The sequence below is a fragment of the Nematostella vectensis genome, chromosome 1 (assembly GCF_932526225.1).
Source record: "Nematostella vectensis chromosome 1, jaNemVect1.1, whole genome shotgun sequence".
NCBI lineage: Eukaryota > Metazoa > Cnidaria > Anthozoa > Actiniaria > Edwardsiidae > Nematostella > Nematostella vectensis.
The window spans coordinates 1,685,582-1,706,003 of record NC_064034.1 but is presented as its reverse complement, the minus strand read 5'-3'; the positions used below and the strand labels follow the sequence as shown (position 1 = coordinate 1,706,003).

Here is a 20,422-nt window from a genome sequence, read left to right as displayed (position 1 = left end):
TCACCGAACACAAACAAACATTTTCCTACGGGAAAGCAGAGGCATGTCTAATCTTTGGAGACATTCGTTTATGGCTTGTTATGTATGAATTATTTATTCACGCCTGGTTCTTCAAATATCCATCACGGGAATTTTTATTTGACCCCAATTGTTGACTCAACCAAGCTGTCGAAAGCTGTATTTCCCGCGCAGTCGTATATAAAAATCTTAATACTATGGTTTTAGTTAATTCAAATTTCTGGATAGTGACAAAAATGACGCTTAAATGTTTCATATGTTTTTAAAACTGAAAGCCAATCCTTCCACATTCCTTTTGTTTGTCCATTACTGCAATTCCTTGGGGTTCATTTCGGGGACTCTTGGGGATCGTTTCGGGTCCCGGGATCAGTTGGGGTACTTTTGGGGATCATTTCGGGTCCTGGGATCGTTTCGGGTCCTGGGATCATTTCGGGTCCTGTACAGGGGGCGTTTATTTAAAAGGGGGTTGATTTGAAAGGGGGGTTGATTTGAAAGGGGGGTTGATTTGAAAGGGGGTTGATTTGAAAGGGGGGTTGATTTGAGAGGGGGTTGATTTAAAAGGGAGGCTGATTTGAAAGGGGCGTTGATTTGGAAGGGGCGTTGATTTGAAAGGGGCGATGATTTGAAAGGGGGGTTGATTTGAAAGGGGGGTTGATTTGTAAAAGGGGGGTTGATTTGTAAAAGGGGGGTTGATTTGAAAGGGGCGTTGATTTAAAAAGGGGGTTCATTTGAATGGGGGGTTGATTTGAAAGAGGGGTTGATTTGAAGGGGGCGTTCATTTGAAATGGGCGTTGATTTGAAAGGGGGGTCTGCCCACCTCTCTTGTCTACCTACTATTGGGTGAAGTGACCAACAAATGAATGGTGTCTACCATGTATAATGTCGTCTTATTTCAAAAATTACCATCTTAACTTTACAATAACTTAGTTCTCACTAAGGACTTAGAAATTATAATACACTTACTCTAGATAACTCTTCCTTTGCTAGTCAATAATAGTGGATTATATATTTATGTATGCCCTCTTTTGTTCCCATTTTCATATAAAGTTTGCACTCCATGAGTCAAATAGATGAATCGCTTCGTGATTTCTGAAAGCACTAAGAAGACAGAGCATTCCAAACCTGTTTTATTTGATATCCAAAAAGCAAAGTGGGTAATACGACACATGGATTCTCTGAGTGCAACCTCATCTGAAATAGGTGTAGACAGGAATAATTATTTAAACTGTATAAACTCTCTTCAATGTTTAAATTGGATCAATATAATCAATTGTCATCTTGATATCTAAAAACACACATTCCTTTGAAATATTACTTTCTAATTACAAAACACCCATGAGAGCATAGAGCAGTAGTACAAGTGCACATCCCTGTGTAAGAGAAGATAGTCTGATGACCTGAGCAGTGCTTGCAGTTGTCATTTTGGTTGGAAGCTTGGTAGGAACAGGTAGCAAGCTACTGGGGTATGCTACTTGGCGAGTATTCAAACACCACATATCAGGATCTGAAAATCATACTTTGAATTATTATATGAATATTTTAAAGAAACAATTTGGAAAAAAAAAAGATAATGTTAAGTGCAGTGTAATGTATAAGGATGTTAAAGGGCTGACAGTGGTGTGACGAAAAAACAACATAATAAGAGAGCAACGGACAAGGTGAATTTTGGAGTGTGCAAAGGTGGCGACATGAGGTATTAATTAATTTGACCCATTTTTTTAGATCCTTGCTTTGGCTTGCCCTTTTTTGACCCACTTGTGGATGACATTCAGCTTTACAGGTCTTGCTTTTCCATTCCAAGGGCATTCCCCCATTAGGGTAGTTTTGCCATAGCAATGTCACATTAGGGGGTGGGGTGAGGTAGGGGGAGGGAAAGCAGCCTTCCACATTCCCAGTAAAAGACAAGGATTGATTACACCAGAAAGAATTTGGCTTTAACAAGGGAAGAACCATCTCTCAATGTATCAATGTGTCAATATTATACTGTTACTATGTTGTATTTTATCTTATTCAATTATTAGGACAACTGTTGCATGCTAACTCAAAAACAAACATACCTCCTTCACTTGGCCGTAGTCTGTACCAGAAACTAACACTGCCAGCACACCCCTTGGCAGGGTCACAGTAAAATTCATATTTCATCGTATCTTTGGTGGCTTCTTTGCATAGGTTTATTGTATCCTAATTATAAACATAATTATAAGGCAAAAAAAAATAAAAAATCTAGTTTACCTACACTACACCTACTTACATTAGCAAAGCCTACAGTATTTGCCTAGTGACGGCAATGCAATGCAAGGGGGAGAGGAATACGGAACTCTAAAGAGAGACATTCAGACACTTTTAACATCGATCTCCTTTATTTTCTTTACTTGGTCATCATACAGTATAACACACAGTAATCCACTTGTATATAGATCACACCAACAAATCTCCTATTCATACCCCTGAGTGTAGTATAAATGGAGTGAATTACACTATAGGTTCGAGATAAATAATAACACATACCATTCCACATGCCACCTTTCCATCATCACTTTCAACACTGTTAATACAAAACCAGAAGAGATTATAAGCTTTTCAAGAAGAGATGTGATTTCCCATGAAATTTCAAACATACCAAACTTGTTTCCCTCGCACAACAGTTTCAACCTTTAAATCAAAAGAATCATTATAACTATCAGATTTTGTCTATTGGGTACAGCAACAAATGGGAAATAATCAGGTGGGTAGCCCAGTGTATTTGCTAATGCCTGGTGCACACTAGTGACATAACAACAAAACGACATAGGCGCCCGCAATCTGTTTAGCCCGACATAACGACATATGGAGATTAGAGTGTACGCGCCATGCTGTTATGTCCTTATGTCACTACTGTGCACAGGGCATAAGAAGGGTTGTACAGGATGAATTGTATCATTTCCATTCCAAGCTACACACATGATAATGACTGACTCAGAAGCTCAATTGGTGGCCTGACTACCATCACTACGTGACCGACACAAAGAATGGCTGTGCGGGAGACTAGACTTCCATTGGCAGGGAAAAATTATTTTTGGGGCTCAGTGTAAATTAAAGTTACAATGCGACAATTAATGTATTTGCAATGTTTTCATATACATTGTTTCATTTCCAAGTCATAAATTATATCATACAGTAGTTCTATGAGAATGCTTCAATGTAGGCTGCATGTTACAAAAGCAACAAAGACACCAGCAAAACAAGTCATTCAGGCGAGGAATTCGATGCTTGGGTGGTAAGGTAAGAAAACCTCTAATGCAAGATTTTACGCAAGGCAAACCTGCCTAAAGTAAAGAAGTTGACGGGAACACAATATACCAGAAGAGGGGTGTAATCATAATAGTAATGGATATTATTTGATAATCCTTCAATAACAAATGACCCACCATTTGGCGGAAGGAAGGGTCACGTGTACCCTGAGCCCAGTGTAATCTACTCACCAACACTTCCACTGCCTTATTTGTGAGATTGGTGAGTGATGCACAAGGATTGGGGACATTAGTGGAAACAGTTGGATCCTGAGCAGAAGCATGCATGAAGCCCAGTGGCCTCTTGGAATAATCGTTATAAGAATCAGAACTCATGTCATAAGATCCCTCTGGTATGACAGGAAATTCAGAACAACTTGAGAAGGCAGCTTGAGATACTGAAGGAAAGGAAGAAAGATTCTGAGCTTTTTGCAAGCGGTAACGTACAGTAACAACAAAAACAACAAATGGATGGTACACGGGTACATGCAATTGAAATGCCAAATGGCTCACAGATTTCTAATTCTTGTTAATGGTAAATGATAGGTAGTTTTCCATTGTAACTTAAGTACAAAGTAAGTATAAAGTTGGACCAGACATGATTTTTGAAAGACTAAAGAGACTGCTTTTTGTGATGTCAATTCGGTATGCAGAACAAAATACAATATCAAAATTTCGACTTACGGTGAAAGCTTGTTATTAGAAAAAAGGATCCAAAAAGTGCAACAAAAACCCCTAGCTCCATGACGAAGCCTTGCATATAGCACAGCGTCCAAATATGAAGCGCTTAATGACTATAACTTTCAGTTGAGTTCACATATTCTGCCAACAGGAACCGAAACAGAGGTATGTTCGATCCCGTGATCCCTTGACAGTAACGCAACGTCACTCATCGGACGAGAAAACATATATATATATATATTCATTTTTGTAGCTTCTCCAACATTATCACCACATAACTGAAATAAAATTCAATTAAATCGCTGCTATTAAAAATGTTCCTTGTTTTTTCCCTCACACATAAAAAAGGTGATGCTTGGAAGGCGTGACGATTGACTTGCCATATAAGGGAGTGATGACCATATTTAGTTATAGCAGTAAAGGCAAATACACAAGCGAACTCCAGGATTTTTCCCGTCGTATCATCTTCCTTGCTTCTAACTTAAACCTTTGGATTTTCTTTATTTATATCCTGGCTGCTGAAAAGTGATGGCTTACAAATAGATCATAACCACAACCACATTTCTCGGAAGTCAACAAGGGAGAGCTGGTGCAAAAATACGAAATTCCCGTCCCTGGGCATCCATGAACGTAAACTGTATCCAAGCCGATGTAGTCACATTAAACCAGAAAACATCAGCCGAGTGATATTTTACATGGAGCTGAGGCCGAAGCTCGAGTTCTTAAAATATCATCAGGGGAATGTCAGGGGAGTTGCATTTTCTCCAGTGGTAATTAATATACCCAAACAATAGTTCTTTCTCTGTTTCTCTTTCATATAAGTTATTGTTGGGTAAAGGCTTAAACAGTTAAAGATATTTATTAGTGGGGTCTTTTGGGTACCTTGTCGCAAATATTTTTCTTATACATTGTTGCTTGTTATCTGGTTATAGGATCGATACCTATTTTGTTCTGGTGCTTATGATGGCAAGCTAAATATCTACAGTGCAAGGAAATGCCGACTCCTGGGAAGTTATCCTGTGAGTATGTTAGAAATTATTTATAATTATCTAAAAGTTAACCTTACCGATATAGAGGATATAGCCAGTTTTGATACTTATTTCACTTCCCGGAATATCCTTTGTAATTATTGTAATTATTTGTTGACCCCCCTCCCCCCCTTTCCCACACTCTTCCTCAGGCTCACCCACCCTGCACCTCCTTCTCTAGGCTAATTTAGACAGCATGATTTTTGCCTGCATTGTTGTATACAACATGGCTACAATGGGTGTTTTGCTCTCACTGTGCCTTTTTATGTCATAGCTGGATGTTATAGTGAGGTCAGGCTTGATTTACACACTACTACATGAGTTGTAGAGATGGTATGGGCAATTCATAATTAACAAAATCGTGCTGTCTAAATCAGCTTTAGATGTAATTCTGTGGGTATTTTTTTCTAAAAGCTAGACCAACAGCTTTTTATGTATTTGACAGATAAACACTCTAAGCATTGCAAGGAATATCAATGGAGTACGGTTCACAGCAGATGGACGTAAGGTACCAATCCCTTTTTACTCATCTAACTAGGGATGTTATAAAACATGTTTTAATTCCAAGAGATGCTCTATTTTTTGCATGTGTGACACTAAGAATGTGTAATTCCAGAAAAAGATCCATACCCCCACCACAGATGGAATTTAGCGAAGGATCCCCCCATCGCTCTGTAATTTCCAACAGCAAAATACAGTGATTGTATGTAAAATAGGGTATTTATCCCCTGCAAAATAGGGCTGAATGACCCCACCACCACCCTTTCTGTAATTATACAATGGCTGTGCTGGAGACTTCTTTTTTGCTTGAATAGTATGATTAGAAAATCTACCTTATCTTTCTAGATACTTGCTACAACAACAGCAAGAAGACTTGCTGTGCTTGACTCTGAGACTGGAGAACAAATCTTATCCTATGACAACTGTAAGTGTGCTTTTTATATGCTACGAAGTGATTGCTCCATGTTTTATTTACTGTTCACATAGATCAATGGTAGCTTGGGTGGTATGTTCTCTGTGGTACCCTAAAGCAGAGGAAATGTGATGGTGGGGGGGGGGGGGGAGGGGGGGTGAAACCAGCCATGTCCTTTCTGTAGAGTCTCCATTTAGGTTTTGTCAAAATTCTTCATTTTGACAGGTGGGACTTGAGAAGAAGAAGAGAGTGTATTATAATTAATGCATTGCTGCATGACTGTGTTTGATGACCATAGTTAACTCAGTCACTCCCTTGGTACACCTTTGATGCTCCATAAATATTTTATTTGAAAAAAGAAACTAAATTCCTTAATGAATTGAATTTACAAATTTTGTACACTGATTTTTGTACATTGGAATTTTGTACACTGAAATCTCATGTTGACCTAAATATCATCTGGTAGGTGTGTTCAAAAATCATTTTATTTGTATTTAACCATGTTGACCTAATATCCTCTGGTAGGTGTGTTTAATGGAAGAGACAGGACTGGGATTGCGGTGGACTTGCAAGGGAGCCCTCATGTTGCTGTTGCCACTTGTGTTGATGGGCATGGCCTCTGCATCTTTGATCTAAGAATGCCACTGCCTGCGGAAAATGTCTACAATGTATGGTTTGCCTTGTAGTCTCCTGCGCTCTGCCTTGTACAATTTATGGTTTGCCTTGTAGTCTCCTGTGCTGTACCGTGTACAATTTATGGTTTGCCTTGTAGTCTCCTGTGCTGTACTGTGTACAATGTATGGTTTGCCTTGTAGTCTCCTGTGCTGTACCATGTCCTCCACTCTTCCTTGTACAATGTATGGTTTGCCTTGTAGTCTCCTGTGCTGTACCATGTCCTGCACTTTTCCTTGTACAATGTATGGTTTGCCGCCTTGTAGTCTCCTGTGCTGTACCATGTCCTGCACTCTTCCTTGTACAATGTATGGTTTGCCTTGTAGTCTCCTGTGCTGTACCATGTCCTGCACTCTTCCTTGTACAATGTATGGTTTGCCTTGTAGTCTCCTGTGCTGTACCATGTCCTGCACTCTTCCTTGTACAATATATGGTTTGCCCTGTAGTCTCCTGTGCTGTACCATGTCCTGCGCTCTTCCTTGTACAATGTATGGTTTGCCTTGTAGTCTCCTGTGCTGTACCATGTCCTGCGCTCTTCCTTGTACAATGTATGGTTTGCCTTGTAGTCTCCTGTGCTGTAACATGTCCTGCACTCTTCCTTGTACAATGTATGGTTTGCCTTGTAGTGTCCAGGGGCCGGTTCCTAGAAAGCAGGTTTTTAGCACTAACCCAGAGATAAATATGGCTCTCAACTTTTGATTGGAGAAAAAGGGCTTTTATCCCTCGGTTAGTGTTAACTTGCTTTCTAGGAACCAGGTCCAGGGCTCTTGCCTTGCACCATGTAATAATCCACTACTGTACCTCCAGAAAATGTCTACAATGTATGGTTTGTCCTACTGTAATAGTCTTCTTCGCTCTTGCCTTATATGTGTGTAATAATATTGTTTTTTTGTATGATCATTGTCTGTATGATTATATAATTTAGAGCTGTAACAAGCCATGTAAGATTTTTTTTTTTTTTTTTTGGGGGGGGGGGGGCACAGCCATGCCCCTACTGGTCATTTCCTTATAATTTTTGAAAATGTTGGTTGGGCACATGCCCCCAGTGCCCCACCCCCTGCTACTGCCCTGTAATTACCAATAACTTTTTAAAAGAATACTATAAAACAGAGACAGCCTTGAAACCAGGATCTCAGATATTTCAGTAAAGTATATATACACCATATGTCCTCAAGGCACTAAGCCTATCCATTTTTTAATTTTTAATATCAAGATAGATTAAACAGTTTTTTGATATCAAAGATATTAACAGAATTTTTGTAGCCTGCCAGCCAACTCTCATTTGGGGTCATTTCTTGTGTTTTTGAGCTGGCTAGCAGGTAATGTTATCTGTTATGCATGATGTAATTATCTGATATTGAGGGTTCCTACATTTTAGCTGCATGGAAGTATCATCCGTGACATCGTGTTTATCCATGACAGCTGGCCCTGGTGCAAGGGCCATAGTGCTTTGCTAACAGCATCTGTAGATGGAACCTCAAAGGTAAGTAAAGCATATTGTATAATATTTAAAGACCATGTACTGGCTGGTATAGTTGAGCTCCGATTGGTTCCTAGTATTAGGGCTAGGGACTATATTTTGGCTGCCATGCTCATCATGTCTATACTTTGAGATACCACTCTATAAAGTCACTGCTTCTAAGTGTTACTGATGGGATAAAGATTTACTGGGTATGGTGTTTCAGAGTGGTACTTGTGTTTGGTGTGGGTCAGGCTGAATTGTTTTAGGTGTTTTGAAATTCTCCTTGTTGTCAGAGGAGGCTATTAATATTTTGCCTTTTACAGGTCTCTACTTTAGATGGTTACACCCTCCAAAGCATAGATATTGGATCAGCTATCAATTCGGTTGCTCCAACTCCTGAGCCATTTGGATCCATGGCTGATGATGGCTTTTACAGTAAGTTAGACCTCAGGGCCATGAACCACACCAAACACAAGAAGTCTCAATGTGTAAAGGATCACCTTTAAAGTGCTATTGAAAATTGTCCGAAATCCCCAGGGTTGGGCCGGCCATAGCCACTGGCTGGTGAAAAATTTTGCCTGTTTTAAAACGGTCTATGGAATTACTCGATTTTGTGCCATATTTAACCAGCTCAACTCCCTATACTCAACCGGCAGACAAGTTTCCTTAGAGAATACCCTCACCCACCCCCCCTCCTTTATATCTGTGGTCGATGCATTGGTATTGTATATACTATTGACATGCTAATGATTGTGCAATGATGCGTTTTGCAGGTCTTATCATGTATGGTGGAGAACAGCTGGTCAGTTATGTCCCAGAAGTTGGTGTTCAGGAACACATGAAAGAGCATGGAAGTGACCCACTCTGGAAAATTAGGTTAGATCGCAGTAATCCAATACACAGGCCTAAGATAAATGTCTGTCTTGACATCGTTTAAATGCGCTTTCTTACAGGTACACATCAAATGGGAGCTCACTATTCACTGCTTGTGACAAGGGCGTCATCCGAAGGTACTTTGATAAAGAGGCACAAGGGCAGGATTTCCCTGGGGGTTGGTTGAGGGGATATACCTAGTCATGAAAATGCTAGGAGTGTATTTTTTGGGTAGATTTGTGTTCCCCCTCCCCCTGCCCATCCATTGCTGATATGATAATGATTACATAAATAAAGTGTGGTGAACATATCAAAACATTTCAAAATAGACTTGATTTTTTAGCTTATTTTCAAGTAGGGACCACGCTTAGGATCGAAACTAAGGACAAACTCTCTCAATATCAAGTCGATGACCCGGATAACCGCAAAAATTCATTCTAGATTACCAAGTCCTTCCTCCGTTCCTCCTCTTCGTGACGGATTGTTAAGTAAACCCCGTGACTCGAGGAAAAGTCATGACACATCCATGACTTGGGCCGACTTGTGTGACATTGTCGGAGATTGAGCAATCGTGATTATGTAAATTATTCCTGAGATCTAATTATCTAAACTATTTTTAATTAAGAGATTAGTTGATCACAATAGATACTTGTTGTAGCTGTGTAAATAGACGCCTAGCCTTTTCCTGATAAAACGGTATGAAACACGCTGGTACGACAGAACGATAGAACGAGAAGACAGTGAACAGAGACAGCGAGCAGATCCAGAAATCAACTGTAACTACTACAAAATCATTATCCATCTTCAAATAAATGTTCTTTTAAATTCACAACAACATTACAGTCCAAGACTGTTTTTGGATAGGACTGCTAGGATTACCCTCTATCATTCTTGTGTGTTTTTCAGGTACCGCCGTTTTCCGGACCACCACGAGTACGTAGGCGAGCTGTTCCACCACAGCAGTGACGTGGAGGATATTGATATCTCGCCTTATGACGAGTGTATCCTTCATTTTATCCAAGTTATCACCAACAATATACTGCCCTTGTTTATATGATATGCAGCCGTGTTTAAAAATGTCGGATCTCCATGGAACAGTTGATTCTCGGAGGAGGGGGGGGGGGGGGCGGATCTAACTTTTTGCGAAGAGGGGGGCGGGGGTTGACTAAAAAATTTCCGTCATTATTTTGCTTTTGTAACGATTTTGGAATAAACAGGCACAATGAAAACAATAAAAAAGGCAGACCCCCCCCCCCCCCCCCCCCACACACACACACACACACACACGTAGATCCGCTAGTGGGGTAAGACTAGACATGCATAAGAACCGATATAGTGTATTAACACTCGCTAGATTCTATTGCTTTTTGTTCTTTCGTAAGAGCTATAATTTTCTTTCTCAGAGCGATATGCCTACGTTGAAATTATGAATGGAAATAATACAAATCCCAAATCAGCTTCTTCAAAACTCGACGTGTCTCGGCATTGCCTGAACAAACGCACCTCTAATTTTTGCTTGATCAACTATATATATCTAATGATATGTCAGTTTTGTATTTACTCGCATGAATACTTTCCTTGACTTTCGCCGTCAGTCCTAGTGACCGCGTCAAAGGACCACAGTGTGGGTGTGTACAGGCTTGGCCCGCCAAACCATGGCTTCACCGAATATGGCGAGCTAAGATAGTAGCAATAGTGTCGACAGCACACCAAACCATGGTTTCACCGAATATGGTGAGCTAAGATAGTAGCAATAGTGTCGACAGCACACCAAACCATGGCTTCACCGAATATGGCGAGCTAAGATGGCAGCAATATTATCTAACAGCAGAACTCTGTAAATAGCGAAAACACCTGGGCATCTTCAGCGGTGTCTAGCAAACCACGGTGTTTCAGTAAAACTAAGGGGATAAAAGAGATGGGAACACTGGATGAAACCAGCCGGGAGATTAGCGAATGGCACGCAGAAACATCTGTGTACCAAACCACAGAAAGCAGTCTTGAAGGAGTAGTACTCTGTAAATTGTGAATTTGGGGTACTCCAGAGGGCCATGCAGCCTGCTAACAAGAACCTAGAAGTATATATACGATAACCCCAAAAATACCCATCTTTGGTGTTATACAATAACCAAATTTTTTTCTATCTTTGATGTATAAATATGCTAACAAAAAAACATCCATATCTTTGATGTATATATACAGTAACCAAAATATTATCCATCTTTGGTATAAAAATTGGATGACTGCTGTCAAACAGTGGCGCGATTAAATACATTTTTGCTAAGGTCCGTTACAAAGCTGTGCTATATACAAACTAGTTCAGAAAGTAGTGCGTATTTTTTCATAAATGTCACCTCCAAATGTTTCTCCACACCTGATCGTCTGGAATCAACCATCAACCCTTATGAATTAAAGGGGAGGTGAAACGAGCGTTCCTGGGCTTTTATCGTCCCGCCACTCAAGTGTGAGATTGTCCCAGAATCTTGTTTAGCCTGCTTAACTGGCTTTAAGGCAGGTACGCCCCTGGCCATATGTATTGAATCTCAGTGAGGGGTATAAATTGAGCTGAACCATCGGAACTGTCAAACGTATTGCTACAGAAGTACACCAACAGCCTTTGCAGCCGAAGTGGCTATTATCCGCTATTATACCCGTGACGAGGTCTCTAGGCGTGCTTCAGGGCTGATGATGACATTGCCATTTATTTCCCGTGGATCTGTGAGCATCTCACCATCCAAATCCGTCACGTTACTTCTTTGGATATCACTCCCGGAGCTGCCATCTTCTACCTCTGGAACTGCATGTCTTTCTCTTTTGTACATGGGGTGGTCCTCATCAGCAGTCCTGCGCTGACTACAGCATGACATCTTACGTAGCCTGGACCGGATGTCCATCTTGCCAACCTCCAACCGGAAGTCTTTCTTCCACAGAGCGTACACTATTGGATTGACGCAGCTGTTAAACAACAGAAAAAGCCGTGATGTCATGGTCACTTCTTTCTGGACATCTCCTAACTGGAAAAACGTAGTGAAGGTACGGTATGCGGACATGATCCAGCAAAACACGAACAAGACGTACACCACGCCGAACACTTTAATGGTGTTTCTTGCCTCGTTGGAATAGCTTGACGAGGGTCTGCTTCCAGTGACCGATTCCTCGAGGTCTTGGATACGTTGTGCGTGATCTAGGGCCAGATGAAAAATATACGCGTATACGGCGAACATCACCAAGCAAGGAACGCACATGAACACAATAATTTGAGTCAGGTAGAAAATCTTGTCGGCGGTCTGACGCAGTGTGATGTCGCTGCTATATCCGTAGGTCCATATCAGAGGTATACAGAATACAATGGTTGGAAACATCCAGCTAATGACGATCATCTTGACGACAACCTTGTGCGTGATCAGTGTGTTGTATTTCAGTGGCTTCATAACCGCGATGAAGCGGTCCAAAGTAAGACAGCACAGGTTGCACAAAGAGACGAAGATGAATATATCGTAGAGTATCTTCATGAGAATCTCGTCGCATTTGGTCCTGAAACAGACGATTCTGGATGGAATGATAGCAAATGAGACTGCAAGGTCAGATACCGCAAGAGAGAGTACGATCCAGTTCGTGTTCGTGTGAAGCCGCTTGCGCGTGGCGACAAGGTATACGACTAGTCCGTTCCCAATCATGATCAGGATCTCGAACACAATCAAAAACACTATGAAGATCAGTAGTGATGACGGCAGTTGCTGATCAGGATTCGAGGTGCTTGTGTTTGTGGACATCTCTGTCTCGGATGATCTTTTTGTTTCCCCCAGGCTTCAAGGCAAGAAAGTCACCATAAACGTATTTAACCCATCTTTCTTAATCCGCATTCGCATTTTGTTCGCCGTTTGATCTTTTTACCGACGCCAACGCTTAATGTCTCAGATGTTGTAAGTGTAGTATTCTATCGAACATATCATCTCAGTGCTCCTATGTACAGCCTTGTGACGTAGTAAGGGTTTTAAACGTCAGGAAAAGGAACGCTGCTCTGAGAGATATCCGTTTTTAAGCGCGATGGCTGTTGTTGTTATTGTGTCCAAAGGGTCTTGTGGATAATGTTCTTCTGTTGCTCCTCTGCCGTATGATTCGGTCGGAGGATTCGCAGCAGGTTAAAAGCGAATTGTCACAGAGTATTAGCTACGCATTGATCTGCAGCTATGTCAACAATATCCCCTTTCTTCTTCTCTACGCCCCTAAATTGCGCCTATAGGCTCATGTGTACCATTCTCAGCTAACGTCTTCCGTTCACGTCAAATGGAAGCATCTGCTTCTTGGGCCAAATCAATCGAACATTCCTTTTGATTCCTTTTGACTCAAAACAACCACATCTATCCTGAAATAACACTTCCTTCCTTTATCGGATTATTATTATTATAGTAACAAAGTCAACACAGTGTCGACTTTTCTAATTGAGCAAATGAAGCCTTTTCTTTTTGTTAATTCAGCGGGATAGCCCCTATTGAATTCTCCTGGACTGTTTCATAAGCCGAGCGCGCACGGAAGCAGATATCGCACTAACAGATTTGCACGAAATCTTATCTACTGACGCTACGACATTTTCTAATTGGGAACTAACATATTTATATATTTGCTAACTAATTTATATAGATAAAATTCCAATACATGTGGTCGACCAAAAAAAACATTGAAATACCGAAAGTTAATTTGATTAAAATAGATACGATCTCAAAATAAAGATTATAAATAGAAAATCGAAGACAACTAACTCTGCATGACGCCAGTTATTTTACATATTTTTTTTTTCTAGAGTAATTGGGAAAAACAATTCTTCGTATAAGAAATATTTTCTACCCCATACCCGTAAATAATAATCCACTTTTTAGGCAGGTGTTATAGTCTAGTGTTTTCCTTTTTTAATATTTCAATCTAAAGTATTTCGTGCATAGCTAATAGGTATCTAATAGGTGCTCACTAAAAAAATAAGGAATAGGCCAGGCGCTTAGTTCATCGGTCTATTCAAAACACAATGCCCCGCGCGAAAGCGGAGGTGCGTTGGGGCGAGGATGTGAAGAAATGAGGGGTAAAAATTTCCGAACAGCTCCCGATAAGAGCTACACATTTACACATTTACAGCCGTTACAGGCTGCAAACATATTATGGGATATCTACAGAAAAGGGAACTAGAGAAAAGATTGGAGTTGAGCAACCTTCCAGATAATTTTCAATAAAGTGTGTAGCTGTTGTCGCATTCGTCATCCTTCAGGGTTCTTGCTCAGAGCTGACAAGGGATACATACGAACCGTAAATGTGAGCTCCCTGTGGTTCCTGTGTGGAGCGGGCACTCTTGGTGCCAGCGGACAACCTCATTAGCGTCAGGATCAAAGATGGAGGACGGTAAGTTGTATTGTGCTTTATTTTTGCGAGGTTGTTTGCTGGACGATCTACTTGGTTGGCAGAGTTTGGAGAAACAATCCTGCTTGAAAATGTATATGAATTGCTTATCAACCGATGAGTCTTTTCGCTCTCGATTTTGTCCGTAACTTGTCTCATTTTTTAGCGAAAGTCACCCCATGAGAGACAACGTGTTTGTCTGACACTTGGTAAGACCGTTCGCACTTTTTCAAAATAAGACCAAAAACACGTTTACTTTTTATGCTGCAACAAATCCATAAGTTGCGATAATAATCCGAGTCTGCTTTAAATCTTCAAACTCACGTTTTATGTGTGAGTTCTGTGTGTTTGAGAAGATCGAAAACCCTTGTCCAAGTTTAGTGTTTATAACTTACAGTACTTATTGTTTGTGTGTTTTATCTTAGCAATGATAATTTTATTCTTCATTTTATGCTTATAGTTAGATTATGCAGTGGTTAAACTGAAGGATGTCAATTTTATTTTAAGCATGAGATCTCTATTGTTAATAGGGACATTGCACAACCACAAAGGCATCGAGAATAGTGTGCCCACTTACAAATTGCTAAAAAAAAAACACAGCGTTGTAGGCTATGACAGCAAATCTAGAATGCACTTTCTTTGTGCTTGGTCATGGCTGTCAATTTTTGGATATTCACAAGTACGCGCCTTTCTTGATGCTGTGTCATCATTGTGTAAGGTCCCCATTGTTGTCTGCTTGGAAAAGAATAGACAGGCACTTGATGGAAAGACACTTTTTGCTCCATAATTATACATAATTTGTATTTTTTGTTTCTTAGCTGAGGGCCACAAGTTAATTAGTACACAACCATAATGTGTTTCCCTTGTTTAGATAATGTCATTATTATTATTGTTATTGTAATGAGGGTTTCTGTCTTATACAGATAATGTATTTCCCTTGTTTAGATAATGTCATTATTATTATTGTCATTGTAATGAGGGTTTCTGTCTTATACAGATAATGTATTTCCCTTGTTTAGATAATGTCATTATTATTATTGTTATTGTAATGAGGGTTTCTGTCTTATACAGATAATGTATTTCCCTTGTTTAGATAATGTCATTATTATTATTGTTATTATAATGAGGGTTTCTGTCTTATACAGATAATGTATTTCCCTTGTTTAGATAATGTCATTATTATTATTGTCATTGTAATGAGGGTTTCTGTCTTATACAGATAATGTATTTCCCTTGTTTAGATAATGTCATTATTATTATTGTTATTGTAATGAGGGTTTCTGTCTTATACAGATCTAGAGCTGGAGTCTGAGGGTGCTGGGGCCTTGGCTGCTAAGTCTGTCAGGAAAAACATTTCATTGAAGCTCAAAGCTAAGTCCAAGTCTGCATCAAGTTTAGGAAGGAGCAAAAAGAAGGAGAGCAAAAATCTTGAAAAGAAGTCATCAATTGATGGTTAGTGTTAATAAGTAGTGCTGATCAAATTTTTTTGTTGTACAGGTTCTTTGTTATGCTTGTTCTCATTAGCTGATTAGCAGGCTGCATATCTCTATAAACCACGCTCAGAAACAACTAAGCACTTTGCGATGAAAGATTTCTTTAAACGCTAAATATGTTATTGCCTCATTTGCTTTGTGGTGCGAGAACGCACAATATATATAAGCCATAAAGTTAAAGAAAAAATCTGAGGTCCATAAGTTTCTGTATTGCCCAAGCACTCATTCAATACTGCAAAGGGTAGGGTAATAGCTGTCAGGATTTTACTGCCCACCCGCTCGTATTGCTTTCTGCATGTGGCAGTTTACTATTGCTTTGTGTCATTTTGTTGTGTTGTTCAGTAGTGTCATGCTGTCTTTACTGTAGCAATACGATTAAATAGGGGCAATTCTAATATCAATACAGTATTTCTATATTTTTTAAACTGTGCAATGTCAACAGTATTTCTGCATTTTTTCCCCCTATCAGAGAAAGATGCCGCCAGGAAAAGAATGCACTCCCCTGCCGCTCATGCCCCCCCAGGACCTGCCCCAGTGGTGGTCAAGGAGATGGAGTGGAACCACAAGGTAGTCAACAAAACAATGATGGAATTAGCCCCAGTTAAAATTCTTACCCTTCAATGTAAAAAAAAAAACCATTTTAGAAAACATTAGTAGACAAAAATCAAGGTTTATGCAAGAATGGAAATGGTTATGATGAAGTGGCAACATTTTGATTTTGCCATTTTGTAAGATAGTTTCAAAGTAACAGAGATTTAAAACTATATACTGAAGGTACTGTGGTGGTTTGAAAACTACTAGGCATTCCATAATGAAGTGTTTGCAAACTGGCCACTAGTTTAATGAATGAAACATGCACTACAGTTTGATTGGGTAAATACCATTTTGTTTAGGCTACCCATGTTTGTTTGTTGTGCTAATAAAAAATTAGCAACTTTTATCACATAGTTTGCCCAAAAAAGTGCATAATTAGGTTTAAAAAACACCCAGAAAGCCTGATTTAAAAATGCATCACTGGCTCCCAAACTGTTGTTTGTCAACTCATCATATAAGAAATTACCATCTCTGCTGTACTGTACATATACAAGTTTGGTTTGTGTTCTGTATAAAGGAGTTTCCAGGAAGACACTTGGAACAATAGCTTTTGCTTAACTGCTACTTTGTAGTACATAGTGTCTAAGATACAGTATTTCTATCTTGCCAAAGATTAGTGGAATTTAGAAAAGAGCGCAAAACAACTCCAGCTAAACGTGTGTGATGTGTGAACAGTACAAAAAAACCTTGACACAAAGAACTTGATAATAGAGACAATTAGATTCTTTGTACAGTAGAATGAAGAAACTACAGTTCATGTCCCAGTTCTTTTCTACAATGTGCAAGGAGCACAAATCCTCCAATAACCACAACAGAACAAGTTTTAATGATAATAATGTTGTTATGGGTACCGTAATTCTGCCAGTACAACTAAAACAGCTCAATTCTATCAAATGATACAGGGAGAGTTGTGTTTTTAAGAATAATCAGAGTCTTGCAAGTCATATCTTTAGACTTTGAAAGACTTCTTCAGGGCAGTCCAAGTAGTGATGTAATGGCATGGTGTAAGCTGTGTTCTTTTGTTTCAGATTATGATTATAGGACAAAAGGTTCAAGATCCATTGTTGCACCTCTGTGAGAAATGTTCTTTACCAATCCTGGTGTATGGAAGGCTTGTAAGTTTGAATTTGACAGCAGAGGGATTGTGTATTTAGTAAATAAACCACACTGTGGGCCAAAGAAGGGGTTTATTTATTTTATATCCCAGTGACTACACTGAAAATGTGATAAGTGTCTTCTGCGCACGCTGACCTGCACTCGAATGACGCCACGTGGGTGCGTTGTTATTTTTGCCATTAGCGTAAGATAACAAGTTATTCATGAGAACCCAAAACATGAATTTGAACTGATGGATTTACACCTAGACTGTTTTTTATTGTTCTGCTTAGAGCTGGAATAGAATCAAATTGAAGCAAAAGTTTACAATTTTGAAATCTCTCCTGCATGAGCTGATGTGCACCAGAATGACACCACGATTGTGCACTGTCTTTCTTTTGCATTTCAAGATAAATTCTAAGAAATTATATTGATGATAATTCTATAAAAAAATCAAACATTCTTTCTGTGCCTTCATAGCATTTTGAAAACCTTGTTGTATGTTTGAGGATTTGCTGAGCAGCGGAAAATCGAGCTTTGACTGCACAAAAATGTTCACAGGACAGATATCACTTAAGCTGGACGTGTCCTGTATAAGACCAGTGAGCGTGTATAAAAACTCTTACTGGGATATAGTTCTGTACCATACTGTGATGACCAATATTGTGAATTATTTGCTGAATTATTACTGTATTTTTATTGTGCCTTTTAGTTCAGTTGTGATAACTGATAACTGTGTCTTATTAGCCAAACACATTGAATCCACAGCATTGTGATCTATATTTAGAACGCAGACTATATCAGAAATGACAACACTTTTTCTTTGTGTGTCTAGAGTCCCTGCAAGCATTCTTTTTGCTTGTCTTGTGCAGAGAAAGGAGCTGGAAAATGCCCAAGGTAAGTATAGCGCCTTTTACATAGAGTAATATTCAATGCTTTGAGAAAACAATCTATACCCCTGCTTCTCTCTTTTTGATCCAAGATCCAGCCTGTGTTACTATGATGCAGTTTTAGCAAACTTTCTGGCAGAGTGGGTGCACTTCATTATTTATCTATTTGGCCACTTGCACAAGAAATCACATGAAGATTTCAGTGGCAAACTCCTACCAAAACATACACAGAAATGGCTGTTGGTGTCTTTCCATAGAGGGACAAAGATATACATATCATATTTTAATCTAAGGAAGCCCTCTGGCATGGGAATTTTCTGGCTGATTCGTAACCATTGAATAAACCGTTCTTTTTTTGTTATTTTGCCACCCAAAAAATCATGTGATTTTGTGTGAAAGTTGCCTATTGAGCTGTTTGTGACATAGGTGTGGAGAAAATGTCCAGCGGATTGAGAGAGCTCCTCTGGGTAGCGTCTTTGTGTGTTCAATCGGAGGCAGCCGTTATGGGATTTCAGGGTGTAGGAGGAGCTACTTCTCTCAGAGAGACCTGCAGTCCCACATCAAAAGGCGTCACCAGAGGGACCAGGGCGGGGACGATAGTGATGGTAACGAGGGTGAGACAGAAGTGAACCGTGCCATGTTTCCACACGTTGGTGCTGGGGTCCCATTTTTTCTTCCCCCACCCCCTAGGAATGGGGTACCAGTGATGCCCCACCCCCTTGGTCCTGGGGATAGGCCGTATGGCAGTGTCCCCATGGCAGCAGCATCTATGGATGCAAGACACTTTGTGCCCACTATGCCAAGGGAGCCATTCTTCATGGAGGCCCAGAGGCCCCAACACCCTCCAGTCGGTGGATTCCCAGGCCAAGCTCCTCCGCACATGCCAACACATGTACCTCAAGCAGGATTCCCACATCCTGATCAACCACAGAGATTACAAGAAGTGCGTGGTGATGCCAGACAGTCAAGGGCTATGCCTGGACCATCTGTGATCGATGAACCATTTGGACAAGCTCGTGGGCCCGCAGGTCCCACCTTCAGATTTACTGGACCTGAACCTGAGGTGCGTCAAGGAGGCAACTGGCCACCTCGCTCAGAGGCCGACTGGATGCCAGACAGAGGGCCCGCTATGAGAGCAGAAAGGGACTGGATCATCCCTGCTGGACGATCAGACAGGGGTGAATGGGTGCCGGCCAGACCTGAGGGAAACTGGCCGCCCCATGGGCGTGGTCCATTACCAGGGGACTCGCACTATAGACCAATGTTTTAGGTGTCTTTGAGTTTATTTCATTGATAGCATCCTTGAAGATGGCTGCTTCACCCAGGGCCTGTCGCTTCATAATTGAACTACACGCTGTATGAATAAGGAGATGAGGAAGGGGTTTCTACAGATGCTAGACCATAGATAATTGCAGGGAGGTATTTTATCCGTTTACGTAGATTGTACAGTAGCAGTCAGAGTTGCATGCCCTTTCTAGGTATTTCAGTGTCCTGGTGTAAGCAGGCTGCAGAGCCAGCGATACCTGGGTACCGCTAATGTAAAAGTGAGCAGAGGAATTCGTGAGTATTCAAGTAAAAAACTGATATCTATAGTCTTAGTTGATTTGGAAGTTTGAAATAAAGGTAAACCCGGGATTTCTCTCCACTGCTTTATAAATATTTCTCTCCACCCCTGCCACTCTATCTCTTTCCTCTGACGGATGCGAATTTGGTTTATACTAGTTTATACTAGTCCTTGCGCTCGAAATTCTGGCTTCCAGGTTTGGACCAGGTTTATACGGGCCTGGTTATACAACTTTTTCAAACACATACTTGATGTTTAGTGGCGAAAAGAGTACACAAAACCTGTTATTATCATCATCTTACTGTATTTTATGTATTGCAATGTCGCGGAAATCTAAATTGATCGGGTAACTGCTTCATTTACAAAAAATATATATAATTTAATGTTCGCTTTCTTATCGACCAAGATCTTACCAAACAAAAGATTTAATCAAGTTTATTAACTATGCTCAAGTGTATCAGCCAAATGCGGTTCCTTTTAATAAA

At 40.2% G+C, this 20,422-nt stretch overlaps 4 protein-coding genes across 5 annotated transcripts; 2 read left to right on the top strand and 2 right to left on the bottom strand.

The window, feature by feature from the left end:
• Window positions 1–879: 879 nt before the first annotated feature.
• LOC5516332 lies at window positions 880–4,159 on the bottom strand. Its single transcript, XM_001636349.3, has 6 exons — window positions 3,972–4,159; window positions 3,480–3,685; window positions 2,639–2,670; window positions 2,527–2,563; window positions 2,076–2,199; window positions 880–1,522 (listed from the first exon to the last, which is right to left on the bottom strand). Exons 1-6 carry the CDS (start codon window positions 4,045–4,047, stop codon window positions 1,341–1,343), a joined length of 657 nt encoding a protein of 218 aa, XP_001636399.3. The 5' UTR covers window positions 4,048–4,159; the 3' UTR covers window positions 880–1,340.
• Window positions 4,160–4,370: 211 nt separating this feature from the next.
• LOC5516331 lies at window positions 4,371–11,200 on the top strand. The gene is made up of 11 exons (XM_001636391.3): window positions 4,371–4,738; window positions 4,901–4,987; window positions 5,442–5,504; window positions 5,843–5,921; window positions 6,435–6,577; window positions 7,960–8,064; window positions 8,367–8,478; window positions 8,817–8,919; window positions 8,997–9,053; window positions 9,823–9,917; window positions 10,512–11,200. Exons 1-11 carry the CDS (start codon window positions 4,664–4,666, stop codon window positions 10,601–10,603), a joined length of 1,011 nt encoding a protein of 336 aa, XP_001636441.3. The 5' UTR covers window positions 4,371–4,663; the 3' UTR covers window positions 10,604–11,200.
• LOC5516330 (octopamine receptor beta-2R) lies at window positions 11,027–13,505 on the bottom strand. The gene has a single exon (XM_032386184.2). It carries the CDS (start codon window positions 12,687–12,689, stop codon window positions 11,562–11,564), a length of 1,128 nt encoding a protein of 375 aa, XP_032242075.2. The 5' UTR covers window positions 12,690–13,505; the 3' UTR covers window positions 11,027–11,561.
• A 552-nt stretch (window positions 13,506–14,057) lies between these two features.
• LOC116620371 (E3 ubiquitin-protein ligase Hakai) lies at window positions 14,058–20,011 on the top strand. Of its 2 annotated transcripts, none has more exons than XM_048732565.1 (6): window positions 14,058–14,304; window positions 15,595–15,753; window positions 16,264–16,361; window positions 17,417–17,503; window positions 18,319–18,380; window positions 18,800–20,011. In XM_048732565.1, the coding sequence occupies exons 1-6, from the start codon at window positions 14,295–14,297 to the stop codon at window positions 19,641–19,643; spliced, it is 1,260 nt and encodes a 419-aa protein (XP_048588522.1). In that variant the 5' UTR covers window positions 14,058–14,294; the 3' UTR covers window positions 19,644–20,011. The 2 variants fall into 2 exon arrangements, with proteins under 2 accessions (XP_048588522.1, XP_032242071.2); XM_032386180.2 differs by lacking the exon at window positions 14,058–14,304 and adding an exon at window positions 14,377–14,395.
• Window positions 20,012–20,422: the final 411 nt, after the last annotated feature.